General features: G+C 47.3%; 1 protein-coding gene across 5 annotated transcripts in view; it reads right to left on the minus strand.

Moving 5' to 3' along the window:
* Positions 1–4,695: 4,695 nt before the first annotated feature.
* PIK3C2B (phosphatidylinositol-4-phosphate 3-kinase catalytic subunit type 2 beta) overlaps positions 4,696–17,757 on the minus strand; it is a 59,979-nt gene continuing 46,917 nt past the window's right edge. For 4 of the 5 annotated variants that reach the window (XM_079912339.1, XM_079912341.1, XM_079912340.1 and 1 more), the window contains 10 exons: positions 13,780–13,949; positions 13,125–13,281; positions 12,674–12,783; positions 11,344–11,545; positions 10,770–10,894; positions 9,482–9,599; positions 8,081–8,162; positions 7,574–7,680; positions 5,820–5,948; positions 4,696–5,115 (listed from right to left, as the gene is read on the minus strand). In XM_079912339.1, the coding sequence (XP_079768465.1) occupies positions 4,927–5,115; positions 5,820–5,948; positions 7,574–7,680; positions 8,081–8,162; positions 9,482–9,599; positions 10,770–10,894; positions 11,344–11,545; positions 12,674–12,783; positions 13,125–13,281; positions 13,780–13,949 (1,389 nt within the window). In that variant the 3' untranslated portion in view covers positions 4,696–4,926. Of the gene's footprint in view, positions 5,116–5,819; positions 5,949–6,127; positions 6,296–7,573; positions 7,681–8,080; positions 8,163–9,481; positions 9,600–10,769; positions 10,895–11,343; positions 11,546–12,673; positions 12,784–13,124; positions 13,282–13,779; positions 13,950–17,757 lie in introns of those variants that run through there. The other variant, XM_079912342.1, reaches the window with a different exon arrangement.

Consider the following 17,757-nt stretch of genomic DNA (forward strand, 5'->3'; position numbering starts at 1 on the left):
GGCAAAACCCCAACCCTAGTGAAACCCAACTGTCCACTTATTCTGAGCCTACCCCCTTGCAGCTAGCCATTGCTGGAGAAAAGCACTCAGACATGCTGACTGACTCACTTCCTATTTGCAATGACAAATTTCATCCATGCCGGGCATTCCTGGATAGTTCCTTTTTTTTGGCAGCACGGCATGTGGGATCTTAGTTCCCAGACCAGGCACCGAACCTGCACCTCCCTGCAGTGCAAGCGCAGAATCTTAACCACTGGACCACCAGGTAAGTCCCCCTAGATAGTTCCTTAGCAGCTTTGCATCTCCTACACCGAGACTGTTTCACAATGTTTATTCATTAAGCTGGTGGAACACTCACATTAACATGGGTTAATATCACCTATCTTAAAACAAACAAGCAAAAAAACAAAAAAAAAGAAAATCTCTCCTGCACCTCCGAGTTTCTACACCACTACAGCAAAAATTTCTCGAGAGTTGTCTATTCTCACAGTCTCCACTTTCTCCACACCTATTCTGTCGTCAGCCTACTCCAATGTGGCTTTCATCCCCAACACTCATTAAAACAGCTCTCATCAAGATCACTAAGAACATTTTGCGAAATCCAGTTCTCTGACTTGTGGGTTGATGTGCACTCCCCTAAAAGATATTGAAGTCTTAATCCCCCAGTACCTATGAATGTGACCTTATTTAGAAATACGGTCTTTGTAAATTAAGATGAGCTCATTACGGTGGGCCCTAATCCAGCATGACTATGTCTTAACACAAACAGGAAATTTGGACACATGTGCACACACAGGGAGAACTCCGTGTGAACATGAAGGCAGAGACTGGGATGATGTACTTACAAGCCAAGGAATGCAAAAGATTGCCAGCAAACCACCAGAAGCTAGGAGAAGGCATGGAACAGATTCTCCTTCTCAACTCTCAGAAGGAACCAACCCTGCCGACACCTTGATCTTGGACTTCTGGCCTCCAGAACTGTGAGACTGTTGTTTAAGCCACCCAGTCTGTGGTCCTTTGTTACAGCAGCCCTAGGATATTGACAATACTTTTCTTTAGACTCCCATGACACCATTCCCTTGGTTTCCCTACAATTTCAGTGACTCCTCCTCTTCCTCTAAATGTTGACCTGTATCAGAGCTCAGTCACCTGTGGCTTCTTTCTTTTTAGCCTCTCTAACCTAGGTGATCTCATCCAGTTCCATGGCACTAAATGCCAACTAAATGCTGACCTCCACTTCTAAACTCCAGACGGACCCCTCCATTGGGTTTCAGATTCCATCCTCCTACTTCTCTACTTGGATGTCCAGACATCTCAAACTTACCATGATCAAAACCCTTAATTGTGATCCACCAAGCCCATCTTCCCCATCCCATAATGCCCCCACAGTCATTTTCATCCAGTTGCCAAGCCCCTAAACTTAGGAGTCATCCTCAATTCCTCTTTGCCTCAACCCCACATCCAATCCAACAGCAAATCCTGTCAGCTCTACCTTCAAAATATATCCAGATTCTAACTACCTTTCACTATCCCCATGCTACTCTCATTCCCCTCCTAGACTACTGCTTCCATTCTTGCTTCAGACAGCAGCCAGAAGGATCTTTGAAAACAGAAATTAGAGTGCTGCAGTCCCTTTCTCAAAACCTTGTAATGCCATCCCCGTCACACTAAGAATGAAATCCAGAGTTCTGATGGAACCCAGTTCAAATAGCTCCCATTCCGCCTGCCCACCCCTCCCCTTTTCCACCCCTGTCCCTGAGACACAGCACTGTAACCATCTGTTTCCATGTCTGCTTCCCTAGCTGGACTCTGAGTTCCTTGAGGACGCGATCCACACCTTTGTCATCTTAGTAGGCACAGTGCCTGGTACTCACTTGACCCAGAGAAGGCCATTAGTGTTGTGGACAGACACCTCAGACAAGTCCCCAGGCACCAGAATTACCTCCCAACTTAAAATGTTGCCTCGCTTTTGACCTTTCAAGTCCAGTCTAACCCTTAGCTCCCAAATCCTAACAAGTCCAGTTACTTCATTTTTACCACCTCTGTTTGAACGCAGAAAATCCAGTCTCCTGGGCTTGTTTCTCTTCTCCCTGGGCATCCCCTCTCCCCCAACTCCCCGGCTCCCTCATTCCCACTCCCTCTGGGTGGTTCAGATTTCTACCCCATTTGGCCAAGAAATTTCCTTAACTAAGACTCTGGCCGGTTTCAAGTTCTAACTTTTAAAAGGTCCATTGGGACTTGCCCAGAACTGCAGTGACACCTCAAAACCACTTAGAAACACAGCAGGTAGGTTATCACTTACTACTGTTATTACTAAAAGTCCCTTGGAAACCCCACAAAACTTCCCAGCATGAAATATGACTCCACACCGGAGAGTTTTGAAAACTTCTGGGTAAACTGCTTGAACAAGGGTCATGTCACCTCCAGCTTCCACTTGGGGTTCAGTTCTGGGCTACAGCTCTGCTCTAACAACGTAATCGTTGCATGGCATCTCAGGGGTTGTTCCTTCTCTTATGAAATGGGGTTAGTTAAATATCACTAGGCAGTAAACTTCTTAAATGCAGAGAACTATCTTAATTTATCTTTGTAACCCACAGCCAGTTACCTGGTACAGGGCCCAGGGCCCAGCTCCAAGGTCTGTATTCTTTATGAATGGAGGCACGCCACCAGGTAGCACTGGTAACACTGGTAAGCACAGTAAAAGTTTGTTGACAGAATTAACAAATGAGCCATGTCTACTTTCCAGGGTAGATGCAATGAAAAATGACATCATGTATATTAAAACACTCAAGAGTCAAATAAACCTGGGTTCAAATTCTAGAGCCAAGGCCGACTGGCTATGTCCTTAAGCAAATTACTTAACCTCTCTGGGCTTCAGTTTCTTCATCTGTAAACTGGGGATGATAATACTCACCTGATCAAGTTGTTTTAAGGGAAGATTTAGCTGACACGTGTGAAATGCCCCGTGCACCACACCAGTGCATATAAAAGTTACCATTTGTAGAAACACTACTATCATTATTATCTTCATCTTGTACATCAGATGTTTTAATCTAGACATTTAAACATCAACGAATCTTGAAAATGATAGTTTTGTTTTTCTAAACATCATTTATTAGAAAATACAATTCCAGAGAAAGTAGGAGAAAAAGGATGTCTGGGATGTGGGTACAGTACACAGACCTCTCTCTTTAACAGGGGCATAGAGGGTCAAAGTAAAATGAGCTACAGGCAAAAAGCCAGTAACACATCTCTGGTCCATTCATCTAGAGAAGTTCCACCTCTGTTCTCCACTCCCCTAACCCCTGCCCACAGCAGCCAGCTTTGTCCTTTACATTTTAAATTTAAAAGTTTCAACTTCCTTGCTGCTCTGTGGCTTCAATGAATGGAGCTTCTTTCTCTAGTTATGGAATGAGTCAGCGAAAGGGGGAATTTCTGATCCTTGGAGCTGGGGAGGGACAGTCCACATCGTATCCCCACTTAACTCCATTCCCCAGTCACCGGGCACAACCAGCCAATTTAGAAAGTTAATATCAAATTCCAAGTCTCTCCTTTTTTCTAGGAAGACAACCTTTCGGAGTAAAGCGCACAAGTGAATTTCAAATCCATTTGGTAGGGAATGAAGAGTATTAAGAGATCAGAGACCCAGTCTCTCCCTTCCAGCTCGGCTCAATCCAGCCTCCTCACAACCAAAGAAAATCACTGGCAAAAACAACAGTTTTGATGGGATTCCCCACCCGCACCCCTTTTCTTCAGCTGGGGCATCCCTTTGGCTCCAGACAAAATAGGTTTATGGCCCCATAGAATGAGAGAAATTCTTATTAAAAAAATGTGACAGAAATGGAGTTTGGGAGAGAAGCAGCAAAACAAAAGGAGTGGTGGATGACGAGGAAAGCTTCCCAGAAACCACCCAACAGCCAGCCACGCTGACGTCTGCAGCCTAGAGGCCCATTCCTAGGGCCAAGACACCCTGGGGTGAAACCAAACCTAAGGGCCGAGGCAGCAGTTTATCCCACCAGAGAAAAATGAAGGGAGAGACCTATGGGGGAGCACCCAGGCGTATTCACAGGGACCAGATGACCCCCGGAAGAGCTGAATGGAGGGGTAGAAGACAGTATTCAGGGCAAGTCCTAGCAAAATAGGGGAAGACGAGAGGAAAAACTCCCCCCAAAAGAGCCCAGGTCCCTGAACACAGGTCCTCTACAGACCTCCATACGGAAGGCCCTTCCTTACACACGTAGGTATCACATCGCTCTCCTTTGGAGGCAAAATCAGAAAGGCCCAGTGGCGCAGGCCTCAGTCCAGCACACGCAGCCCTCCTTGTCCCTCCCGACCTGCCTCAGAGACGGAGGGCACTAACTGAGGGCCCACTGGGCCCCTCCCCAAATAATTCCTATAGATAGAAATGCAAAAACAACAAACAAACAAAATCCTAGGGAAAAGTCCAATAAGAACCTCAATCATACAAAAAGTCCAATTCCTCTTTTGCCTTCTGAGGCACATGTAAGTCCCTTCTCACGAGGCTTCCTGTCCAGTTAGGACAACGTTACTATTTCATTTTTTAAAAATAAAAATAAAGATATCCACCCACCCTCCCCCCAAATGCTACTTCTACAGCCCACCCCCCACACCTCAAACCAGGCATTGCTCCCTTGACACAAGGTAAACTTAAAACTTTGCTGCACCCTCACAGCCTCCAAGGGGCTGCTCATCACAACCAACCCAAATGCAGTCTGCAGAGGAGCGGATAGCAGAGAGCATCTTTACCCTCCTTGCCTCCTACCACGGAGGCCCGATCCGCCGGGACAGAGGGAAGCCCCACCGAGGGCCCTGCCCCTACACAAGGAAGGGGCAAGTCAAGCAGGGAGAGTCCTCTCCTCCAGCTCTGCCATGAGCCTGGGGTCCTGGGCCACGGCTTCACTGGGCTCATAAAGTCTCATGACTTCGAGATCCCAGTGCGAACCAGCCGGTCTTCTCCTGGGTCAGGTCCAGCTCTCGCAGGCGGATGTGCACCTCCCCCAGCAGAACGTTCTCCCAGAATCCTTGCTCACTCAGCACACTCAGCTGTAGCTCCCGCTGCTGGAGGTCTCCCTTGGGGATTCCATCATATACCAGCTGCAAATGCAAAATTGGGAAGAAAGGGAAGTAGTGAGAGAGGGAACATGGAAGGGGGAGATGCTTAAGTCTGTGGTGGTGTGATCTGATCTGGCTGAGACCCCTTTACCTCCCCAACCAGACAGAGCCCGAAGGAATAGAGAAAGCATACAGAACCCAAGGGAAGCTTAAAGAACCCTGCTCTTGGGGGGACTTCCCTGGTGGCGCAGTGGATAAGACTCCACACTCCCAATGCAGGGGGCCCAGGTTCGACCCCCCGGTCAGGGAACTAGATCCCACATGCATGCTGCAACTGCAACTAAGACCTGGCACAGCCAAATAAATAAATAAAAAATAAAACTAAATAAAGACCCCTGCTCTTAGCTCAGAGTTCAAGCAAATGAAGGCTTGTCATTGGGGCCACAGCTCATTATCAGCAAAGGACCAGCAGGCTCTTCCTCCCCACAGACCATGCCGCAGCTGTGGAATCCCTACCTTAAGTGTCAGCAAACTTTTTTACATAAAGGGCCAAATAGGAAGTATTTTAGGCTTTATAGGTCATACATTCTGATCTATGTCACGATGACTCAGCCCAGCTGCTACAACATGAAAGCAGCCACAGACAAGACTTAAATGAATAGTAATGGCCACATCCCAATACAACTTTATTTACAAACCGGCACAGTCGGCCAACCCCAGCCCCACCCAGCACCTTCCCCACATACCATCTCATTGTAGGTGGGGTTGCAGGTTTTCCGGGCCACTTTGGTTTTCTTCTTAGTGGTTTTCTGAGGGTCAGGAAGGAGGTAAATCTTGACATAGGGGTCGGGATCATTCCCATCCTGGAGCAGTTGCTACGAAGGGAATGAAAACCAAAAAAAAAAAGATGAAGGTTTTTCTATCTGTCTCTCTATCACCATTCCTGTGATCACTCCCTGATCCAGACCCTCTTCTCCCACACCTAGCTTCTTGCAATGCACAATAATTTATGCTTCCCAGCCCACTGCATTCTGCTAGAAACACCTACCACGGTAACGTTAGGTGTCCTCCTAAAACATCCATCAGATTGCCTATGATATCCAGTCTATACTTTGTACACGAATGCTCAGGGCACGCCATAACTTGGTCTGTTCTGAATGAACCATCATGTCCCCAGATATCTCTGCCCAACATCTTTTGTCTATTTTGATCCAAGTAACCCCTAAGAGGTAGAGAAATGAGTCAGAGAGATTAAGTTGCTTGTTCAAGGTCAGCCAATTAGTGATTCACTCAGCCTGATCCTTTTAAAACTTAAGTCAGATCTTGTCACGCCTCTGCGCAAAACCCTCCAAGGGCTCCCATCTCACTCACGGAGAAGCCACGCTCTAGACTGTGGGACCAAGGCTCTGGTCTGCCCTCTCCAACCTCACCATCTGCTATTCTCCCCTCTGCTGCAGGGGCTTCAGCCACACTGGCCTCCTCCTGCGGTTCCTGACATGCCCCAAGCAGGCTCCTGACTAGGGCTTTTGGGTTCAACTGCTCCCTCCGCCTGGAGCAATCCTCCCTCAGATGTATATGCATGGCTCCCTCCCTCACCTCCTTCCACCTTTGCCCAAATACCTCCTCATCAATGAGGGTTTCCCTGAACACTGCAAAATTGCTGCTAGCTTCATTCCACCCCGGTATTCCTTCTCTGCTTTATTTCTCGCCAGAGCACTTACCACTATCTGACTTGCCATATATTTAACTTAACTATTTGTCTGTCTGCCTCTTCCTACTAGAATGTAAGCTCCCTGAGGGCAGGGATTTTATTTTGTTTACCCTTGTATCCAGAGCTAATGTATCAGTGCCTGGCACACGGTAGGCAGTTGATGAAGATTTGTTGAATAAAATGAATGAATGATTCTGTAAGAGTGAAACCCAGATCTCTCTGATTCCAAAGTTCATGTACCTCCTGCTACATACTAATGCCCCAACCTGCAAAAGTCCAGCACATCGTGGTATTCAATAAGAGTTCCCTGCCCCTTCCACTCACAAGGTTCTTAGAATCATACCAAAAACTTAGTGATTATACTCTGCCTTGATTATGCTTGAAGGATGTCACATGGCTGCCTTACCTCTATAACCAGGAAATAAGCCCCTTGGGCCTCTCCCTTATAATAATCACCATAATAATGATACAAGGCACTATGTCAAGTGCTCTTACATGCATTATCTCATTTAATCCCTATAACAACCCTATGAGATAGGTGCTAACATTATCCTCATTTTAACGAGGCTAAGAGTAATTGGGCTACTTGCCAAAGACCACAGGTAGTAAGAAGCTGTGTCTAGTATTGCTTGGTCATATCATAGGCCTAGCACGGTAGCAGGCCCATTGGGTATTCATTCAGTAATCTTTGTGGTTACTCTCACGAGAGGGGGGCAGAAAAGGTCTGATCAGTCAGAAAAGTACCAGAAGAAAGATAAAGATCCAAAGGAGGACTGTGTATGCACTTACCAAGCCCCGAATATGCATCACCATGATGAAGAGTTTGTTGTTTTTGTAGGAGATGGACAGCTTCACCTCTCCCCCAACCTTTCCGACCGGCCGGGCCCATGTGCCATCTGTAGGGACAAAGGAAACTGAGAAAGGTCATGAGGCCAGCCCTGTCCCCATCTGGTGCCAGGCAGACATTTCTGTTTTCTTTTAACCCCCCGCCAGTAACTCCACGTCAGAGTCCTGATACCCCATCGGGGATCTGCCAAGTGGCATCCGCGAACATGACGCAGAGTCGGGTTGGGGGCGTCTATCCAATTCCAGTGTGTAAGCATATCCAGTCCCTGGGGAATTGCTCAAGGAGCTGTGGACCCATAGCCTGAGTGGGAAAGCAGATTCTCTAGCCAGTAAGCAAAGGAACAGAGACGAGTCAAGGAAGGAGAACTGAGAAGGGGCAGGGGCAGGAAAAATGACCTTTGGGAATGGTTCAGAGAGGTTGGCAGAAATGTCACAGAGAAGGCACTGTACCTGAGGACTTGGGAGCCAGGCTGGCGCCCGCAGCCTTCTCATCCCGGGACAGGGGGTGGAAGAAGGTGTACACCAAATCACACTGGAATGGAATCAGAAAACAGGGTCATTCCTCAGTAAGACAATGGCCCAGTGAAAAAAGGAAAAGGACTGTTCCACATTAAAAGAGACCTATGAAATGTGACAACCAAATGTAATATGCAGTTCTTGTTTGGGTCATGGCTCAAACAAACCAACTGTTAAAAGAATTTTGGAGATGACAGGGACATTTTGAATATGGACTATGTTTGGGGTGATATAATGACAGTGTAGTTATGTAAGATTATGTCCTTGTTTTTTAGAGACGCATAGTAAGTACTTAGGGGTAGAAGCCACGATGTCTGTGATTTAATTTAAAATATTTCATAAAAAATAGATGACTCAAACACGTCAAAATAATAACTGTTTAAGTGATGGACATACAGGCATTCATTATACTGTTTCTCTATTTTCCTATATGTTTTGAAAGTTCTCATAATACAAAAGTTTAAAAAAAAGAAAAAAAAATCAAATAAAAGTAGGTCACATCAGGGCAAAAGCAGTCTGTTCTTGGAATTCCCAGGCAGTCCAGTGGGTAGGACTTGGCGTTTCACTGCTGGCAGGCCAGGGTTCAATCCCTGGTCGGGGATCTAATGCCTGACGCAGCCTTGGACAAAGACCATGAATCCTACTTTTGAGAATGTTTACTAAGCAATTAGGGAAAACAAAACCAAAAACTAAAATGTGTGAAAATACCCACTCTAGCATTAAGAGTGAAAAAAGGGGGGAGGGGAATGATCTAAATATCTTTCAAGAAGCGAATGGTTAAAGAGATTACGGTATTGCAAGTTGGTGTATTAATTTGGTACACATATTTAAAGTTATGCTTACTATAAACACTTAAGTGAAAAAAGAACAGAATATAGCATCATATTTAAGCTATGACCACTATAAAACTATAAAAGTCACATTTATATACGGATAAATAGGAAGGAAACATGGAAATGGGGTTAGATGGTTTTTTAGGCTGATGGGACTCCGGATGACTGTATTTGTCTTTATGCCCATTATAGGACCATTTGTTTAAAGAAAAATCTGGGCGGATACACACACTCAACCTGCTCAAAACCTTCCATTTCCTCAGGCTCTTGCTCACTACAAGCACCTAACACGGACATGTCTCTCCGCGTGCCCAGCTGCATGTTTGTGTTTCACTGCATTTCTGTGCATAGTCCTGTGGGGCTGGAGCCACGACCCACCCACCTCTTTCTGCACACAGACCCAGAAAAGCCAAGTCCCCTCCATGATTGCCACCCGCTTCTGTCCGCATCCCCCACCCCCCACCAGCGCCAGGGACAGCCAGGAACAGAGGCAGCCACCCACCTCGGCCACCTCAGGGGCTGCGTGGATCAAGTGCCAGATGTAGCCATTTAACTCCTCTCTCCGCCGCTCCGCCACCGCCTCTCCCCGTGAGCGGCCAATCACAAAGCGACTAGGGAAGCTGCACGGCAGGTGGGGGAAGATGGGGAAAGATAATGAAGAGGCAACAGGATTTAGTCACATTTCACTTGCATTTTCAGTCACCTGATCTGCATTTCTCACCAGCCTCCATTCCCAGGGACCTTTCCCCGACTCCATGCCTCCCCAAGCTCCCCAGGCCTGTGCCAAGGGCACACACGCAGTATCTCACACCAGACAGTTCCTAGGACACCGGATGAGAAAAACAAACCGTTGAGCAGAGTCCTACAGCTCTCCAGAAGTGCCTCAGCGGCTCTGGAGCCCCCAGTTTTCCCCATCAAGGTAAAAATTCATTTGAAAAATCGCTTTTATAAATTGTTGTGAAATACACATAACATAAAATTTACCATCTTAACCATTATTTTAATATATATATTTTTGATATGGACCATTTTTAAAGTCTTTATTGAATTTGTTACAATATTGCTTCTGTTTTATAGGTTTTTTTTTTTGGTTTTTTTGGCCTCGAGCCATGTGGGATCTTGGCTGCCCGACCAGGGATTGAATCCACAGCCCCTGCATTGGAAGGGGAAGTCTTAACCACTAGACGACCAGGGAAGTCCCCGTCTTAACCATTTTTAAGTGTGCAGTTCAGAATTAAGTACACTTACATTGTTGTGCAACCATCACCACCATCCATCTCCAGAACCCTTTTCATCTTGCAAAACTGAAACTATATACCCATTAAACAACTCCCCCTCCCTCCTGGCAACCACCATTCTACTTTCTGTTTCTATGAATTTGACTACTCTAAGTGCTTCATGTAAGTGGAATCGTACAGTAGAATAATATTCCATTTTGTATATACACTGCATTTTGTTTATCTATTTGAAACATAGTTTTACTCTTTAGAAGATTAGAAACTTCGAAAAATCTTCAGATTCAGTCAATCCCCTGCCTTTAGACCCAGGTTGCTCTCCTGGCAGGTGGACCCAAGCTTATTTTCAAGGCTGGAGGAAGACCTCTTGAGAGCCTCAGAAGAGCATGACCACCAGGGGGAGCACTTGTCATCAAACTCATTGCCAGGAGGAGAAAACCAAGGACATAGGTCTTTTCTCCAAAGGGCAGTATCTCACTCCCGCAGTCCTGCCCAGCCCCCATCCGCTCTCCCTCCGCAGTATCCCTCAGTGCAGAGAGTAAAGGCCACAGATACCTGGGCAGGAGGGAAGAAGGGAAGAGCAGCCGCAGCTTATTGTGTAACTCCTGGAACTCCTCAAACGTCCTCTGGATGTAAGTGGCCTCGTGAGCATTCTCTCGCATCACCTTTACCACGTAAATCTGCAAAATCCAAATCTTAGAGAATACTCCCTGCCAAACCCTCTACACCCAATGAAGGGGGTAGGTGAGGGGACAGAAGTGTGTGTGTGTGTGTGCGCACGCACACACACACATGTGTTGGAGGAGTTACGCTTTCCAGAAGGAAGAGGATAAAAATGTCTCTGATGGAGACAAAGATAATATACATATGCAGCAAAATGAAAGCAAAGATTAACAAGAATCCTTGTTTCACAAGACCCTTCACTCAGAGGGAACAGCCATCCAACTCAGCTCCCTGATTGTAGGCAGGCCACTTGGGCAGTGGAGAAGGAAGGGGGGTATGACTGCTCCCAGCACAGGGTGCTCAGTCAACTCCAGTGCCCGCAGTGTGGAAGGGAAGAAACAGTCAGAACCCCAACAAGCTGGGGCAGTGGGGAGCAAGGGAGGGTCAGATCGGAGAAAACACTTACGTAGCCTTTGTTGGGGTGGAAGATCTTCTCGTGGCGGCAGAGAAATACATCAGTGATGCGGCCAGAGCTCTTGAGAGTGTGTGTTCGGGGAGCAAAGGAAAGGGTCAGCCGGTCGTCTGAGCCTGTGAACTTCATCTGAGCCAGGTTATGAATGAAAAAATTGAGCTTTGTGGCTACACTGCCGAGGCTGGACTCAATCAACCTGAAGGAGGATGGGAAGAAAAGGATGTGACCAAGGACCCAAGTCCCCACTGCCTGGCAGAGCTATCTCGAGAAATATCCCCTGACACCTGAGACTAATACTCAGCTCAGATCAGATCATTTTCCCTGTGTGATATCCTCATAGAGTACATGATTGCACACAATGATCAGCATACAGTTTATTTCTGTGAAACTTGGGGTCTTATCTCCCCTCACTGCCCACCTGACCCAAAGACAGTTAAACCAAGGTAGGAAGGAATTAGGGACGCCACCGTGGGCTCACCATGTAAATGTCTAAATACTGTTGTCAAACTGAGTTTCAAGGTTCAGTATGATGGAACCTCACCAAACAAAGCTCAATCCAGAGATTTTAGTTCAAAAGGAAAGGTACTATATCAGACCCAACAGAGAAAGTTTAGTTCGCTAAGTTCCAAAAAGGGTGCATAATAAAATGGACAAAACAGTAGACATTAGGGGCTTCCCTGGTGGCACAGAGGTTGAGAGTCCACCTGCCGATGCAGGGGACACGGGTTCGTGCCCTGGTCTGGGAGGATCCCACATGCCGTGAAGCGGCTGGGCCCGTGAGCCATGGCCGCTGAGCCTGCACGTCCGGAGCCTGTGCTCCGCAGCGGGAGAGGCCACAGCAGTGAGAGGGCCCACGTACCGCAAAACAAAAAACAGTAGACATTAGTATACAGACACTTTCCTGCTTTCACACAAAGTGTGTCTAAGAACGTCAAATATGGGAAAACAGAACCATGGAATTCCATGTTTTGACAAGGGGGAAGGTTCTGATCCAGAGAGCTAAAAACTAGTACAAAATCCCTACTATACATTGCCCCATAGACAAAATCCTTGACTGAGACCTGGTGAGAATGCAAGTAGGGGATCGCAGTACCTCTATATAAAGGTCAGCACTCAAGTGCAGACGGGAGACTGAGTCTGAGAGAAGTAAAATGATTTACCGAAGTCAAAGGCAAAGTTGGGACCACTGACCCATGTTGTCAACTCTAAGCTCTGCCACTGGAGCTAAGCCTCTCCCGTTTCCCTAGCCCTGTTCTTCCCAATCCAGCAGCCTGGAAATTAACTACCCAGAGTGGGCAGCACTGTTTCGTACGGAGAGTTTTACCTGGTGAAGTAGGTAGTGGCATTGGCCTCTGTGTCCTGAGGCCTCAGGGCATCATACACATACTTGAGGTCTTCCAGGTCTGAGAGCTCAGGGATCCCACAGGACAACATCTAGAAGAGCAAAGAAGAAGAGAGGATGCCTGTAACAACCAGGAATTCTTGCTTCTTCCTTACCATAAGGCAAGATTTTCTACAGCTAGGCTCCCTAACCCTTCTAGAGGGTGGCAGGCAGATGCTGTGGGCAGTGGCTAGCAGTCCACAGGAACTGGGGGGGCTGGAGCAGGAAGTCAGATACCTGCAGACACCACTGTCCCCAGGTGGTCTGAGCCCTGCCTTTACCTAGGGCTCAGAGAAGTAGATCTCCAGAAATCCTTTGAAGCAAGACAAGGGAGTCTTAAAGATGGTGCCAGATGATAAGAAGGAGGGGTTCAGAAAGGGATGGAGCTCCTCACCAGGCCCAGAAGGTTGAGGAAGAGGTGGGTGTGCTTGCGAATGAGGTTGTAGGCTTGGCAGCAAAGGTCAACAAAATCATGGAAGCGGCTGGAAGGCTTGTCACCCCCGTTGATGACATACGCCATGTCCGAGGTGAAGACAAAGGGGGCACGGTCCCTGGGCCAAGGGGAACATACAGGTAGAAGGTCAACATGAAGGAGGAAGCCCACTTTGTGGGCTGCATCAGGGGATGGTTTTCCTCATCCCTCAACACCCGTGTGAAATGGACAGATGTGGCTCCTCTAACATTTTCGTTTTTCTTTTCCTCCCTTAATCTTAAAAAATCCCCAAGCACATCCTTCATTGGTTCCCTGCCTGTGAGCTAGTGATATTGTCCCTGGATATCTAGTTGTATTCCCTTTTGCTGTGGTTTGGGCTCATTTCCCTTTGCTCAGTCCTCAGCAGGGAGGGCCAATGGCTGGTGCCTGCCCTCTTCTGCAAGGCCCTGAAAGGACTTGACCTCTTTCTCAGTCTTCTCTTCTCCAAAGCTGCTCAGCCCAGGGACCACACTCTGCAGCGCGGGCCCTCCCATCACGGGCTCGTGTTCCAGCTCCGAACCATTTCCGCTGACCTCCCGGGCCTACACGCGCATCCTGGCTTCAGGAGACCACTTACCGCTTGATGTTCCCGAACATCTGGGCGTGGCCCAGGAAACGGCCAAAATCTATGTGGAACATGTGGCCAGTCGTCTTCAGCATGATGTTGTCATTGTGACGGTCACAGATGCCCAAGACGTACGTGGCCACACAGCAGCCAGCACAAGAATAGATGAAGTTCTCTACAGCCTGGGAGAAGGAAGGCAGAGGGGAGAAGGGGACATGAAGCTGGTGTGGACAGACCCCAGGGGCACAGCCAGACTGAATTCAGCCAGCCCTGCCCCTCTCTCATGAGTCCAACAGCTCTTACATCCGCCTGTTCAGCCTTCATCACATACGTACACACTGATGCACACAGAAACTTCTCTCGTATCTTATGGGGCAAAAGGAGATGGAAGGCGTATAGGTATATCTCCACCACGTTATCTGCAATTCACCACCTTCTGCACCTTTCTTTCTCCTTGGGAAACTGGTTGGAAAGACAGTGCACTGATCTGGGAGCCCAGACTTGACCAGCCCATAATCAGGGAAGACTCTGACGTTTACAACTTTCCCAGCTGTTTGTGGTGACCTTAACTCAAGCACAGCACTGAGGCAACTGACTTAAGGGCCTCTTCCTGACCCTGCTCGGAATTCTTCTGTCCTTCTCCCTGCCCCCCGTATGACTCCCATTTGCACTGTTCTTGGTAACAGATGAATGCTAATCTAATTAAAGTCACTTCACTCCAAGGAAGAGCTGAGGCAGCTTAACACTTCTAGGGGATGTTTTACACTTGAAAATCAGACATCTCCAGTTGGTAAAATGTGTTAGAGCAATTTCTGAGTTTCAAGCAGGAGGGGAGGGAGTCAGGGGTTGGATCTACCTTATTTTATCTGGTCAACGTTTGCCCCCTTATCTGCCTTTCCAGTAAAAACGTATGGAATTAGTGAAAAGACACCTTTCATCCTCTAAATCCTCTTTGTGAGGTTTCTGGAATTCCCAAGAACTCAAGAAAGACTCATCAGCAGAGGCAACAGTTGTCACAGCCAAGTAAGAATGGACAAAGCTGGGAATGAGAGAAATCTTCATAGAACACATGCCCTTCCCACCTCCCTCTGCAAGCTTCCACCCAGCCTTCAAGGACCTTCCTTGAGTTCCACACCTTTCCCAGATCTTACCAGCCTGCACTGACTCCTCCCCATTGAGCCCCTACAGGCACCATTCACTCAGAACTTAGTATTCTCACTTTCCCAGGGTCCAGGGATCTTATCTCCCAGCAGCCTCTTGGCTGTTCCACAGGCCTACTTCAAAACTAGCTACACACAGGGCTTCCCTGGTGGCGCAGTGGTTGAGAGTCCGCCTGCCGATGCAGGGGACGTGGGTTCGTGCCCTGGTCCGGGAAGATCCCACATGCCGTGGAGCGGCTGGGCCCGTGAGCCATGGCCCCTGAGCCTGCACATCCGGAGCCTGTGCTCCGCAACGGGAGAGGCCACAACAGTGAGAGGCCCGCCTACTGAAAAAAAACCAAAAAAAAAAAAAACCCCCCAAAAAACTAGCTACACATAGAAATCCCCTGGGTACTTGTTAAATTAAACCAGCTGACTAATCGCTAGGAAGTTAAGAATAGAAAGTTTGTAAAGAAATCACAGAATGTACCTTCTGGAAGAAAGAGATGATTTCTATCATAGGGAAATATATAATTGAAAAGAAACCACTCAGTAAGTATAACCCATCAACTCCCAGTCTTGACCATCTCCATCAACATGTCTTCATGTCACAGATGTTCCTTCTACCTGAGAGGCATCCTATTTTGACTTACAAAGCAGCTATATGCCTGTACTCTGCCACAGAGTAAGTAACTAAAGTCTCATCACCTAAGTTACGCAGGGTGTTGGCTGCTTACTGGCAGGAAGTCTCACTGGATAAAGAGAGCTCTCCTGATTTAAGGGGTTTCACTTATAGGATGGAGGTACTTTGGTTTGCTGAGTAGGTGGCCAAGAGACAAGTATCTCTAGTTCTTTCCTCCTGGAAGGCACCATAAGAAACTACCAGCATCATTCTAACAGAAAGACTAGAAGAGCTGAGAGCTATTTTTGAAAGACTGATATTAAACATTGAGACACTAAGTTAGTTTCTCTCTGTGTGTATTCTTTTTTTTTTTTTTTTTTTTGCGGTACGCGGGCCTCTCACTGTTGTGGCCCCTCCCGTTGCAGAGCACAGGCTCCGGACGCGCAGGCTCAGCGGCCATGGCTCACGGGCCCAGCCGCTCCGCGACATGTGGGATCTTCCCGCACCGGGGCACGAACAGGCGTCCCCTGCATCGGCAGGCAGACTCTCAACCACTGCGCCACCAGGGAAGCCCTCTGTGTGTATTCTTGTTGTACAAGCTTTTATAATATTTATTATGACTCTTTATTATACTGGCAAGGAGTAATCATAATTCCAGCACCAAGCACAGTGCTTCTGTATGGTGGCTGCTTAATACCTGAAAAATACATGTTAGTATAAATAGTATGTAGGGTTGAGGGAGGGAGGAAACAATATCACTCCTTTCCAAGGGTAGAGGACCTTAACATTTACAACATACAGAGGATGGGTTTTGAGGGATGGGAAAGGGAAGAAAGGGCTTTCCAGGCAAAGGAAATACTATTGTCTAAAGGTATTGAAGAAATGCAAGCAGCTCCCTAAACTACAGCATAAATTATCATAAGATGGGGAGGTGCAGTGGATGAGACCACAGGGGCAGGCAGGGCTGGATTACAAAAGGCCTTGCGGCAATGTTGTGGATGACGGACTCATCTTTTAGGACACAGGGAGCCTTTGAAGAACTGAGAGCAAAGGAGTGACATGAGCAGTTTGCACCTTATTTTAAAAGACTCTGAAATCAAGCAGAGGATGGTAATGGAAGGAGGAGAGGCAGTCCAGTAGTTCAGGGGACAGAAAGCAAATGGCTTTAAGAAATGGTAAGAAGAGGACAGGTTCAAGAGACATCTGGGGAACCGGGCTTGGTAAAGCAGAGGAGAGGCAGAAGGAAACATCAAGAAGACTCATGGCTCTGTCTTGGGTGACTGCACAGAGAGAGTCAAACCATCCAGGAAACACAAAAAGCAGGTTTCAAGAGGACAAGGAGAGACAGAAAGCTCGGTTTTGCCTATACTGAGTTTGACATACAGGTGAAACACAAGAGGAGAGGTCCAGCAATCAGGAGGTGAGAGAGGGGAGAGGGAATGGCTTTGGAAGTCATCAGCAAGTGGGTGGTAAAGTAATAAGAGATGATGAGCTGGCACGAGAAGAGTACAAAGAGCACAGCAGGCCAGGAATTAAACCCTGGGGAATGCAAACATTTAAGGCCTCAGAAGATCATCTAATTACATGTTCACTAAACAACATTCTGATTGTAATTTGGCTGCCCACGTAGGTTCTCCTTCAGGGATAAAAGCCATTGATCAATATAAGTTAGTATATGGGTCGCTTCTGGTTTATGGTCATTCTCTTATGAGCTTGGTTATTATGATTTATTCTCTCCCCTAAACTTAATTAACCCAGAGGCAAAAGCCATGAAGCTGTGGACCAGCCCCAGAACACAGCAGGTCACCAAGGCCCTACCACCCAGTACAGCCCTGCCTGAAGAAGGTCAGCTACCTTTTCTATCATCTCTGTCTCATATCTATCCTCAATCCTGGCTTCCGGTTACATGCTTGTCACAAACCAGCTCCATAACTGGGAACAAATGAGTGAGTCTTAATTCACATCTATGAAAAGAAGAGTTGGATAAAATGATCTCTAAAGTCTCTTCCAACTCTTGTTCTGCAAAGCACCACTGGACTCCTCGCAGGACACGGGAGGACCTGGATAGGATCGTGACTAAGAGGGTCCCCTCCTCCAAACTCAATCTGCCAGCGGAACTCAGCGAAGGCTTCCCAGTTGGATACCAGGGGATGTTCTTGGTCAGCTTACAAAAGTCACTTGACCCACCTCTAGACATCTGGGGGCACCAGTCAACCAAGAGTGTTTCTC

This window comes from Stenella coeruleoalba (assembly GCF_951394435.1).
Source record: "Stenella coeruleoalba genome assembly, chromosome: 1".
Classification (NCBI taxonomy): domain Eukaryota; kingdom Metazoa; phylum Chordata; class Mammalia; order Artiodactyla; family Delphinidae; genus Stenella; species Stenella coeruleoalba.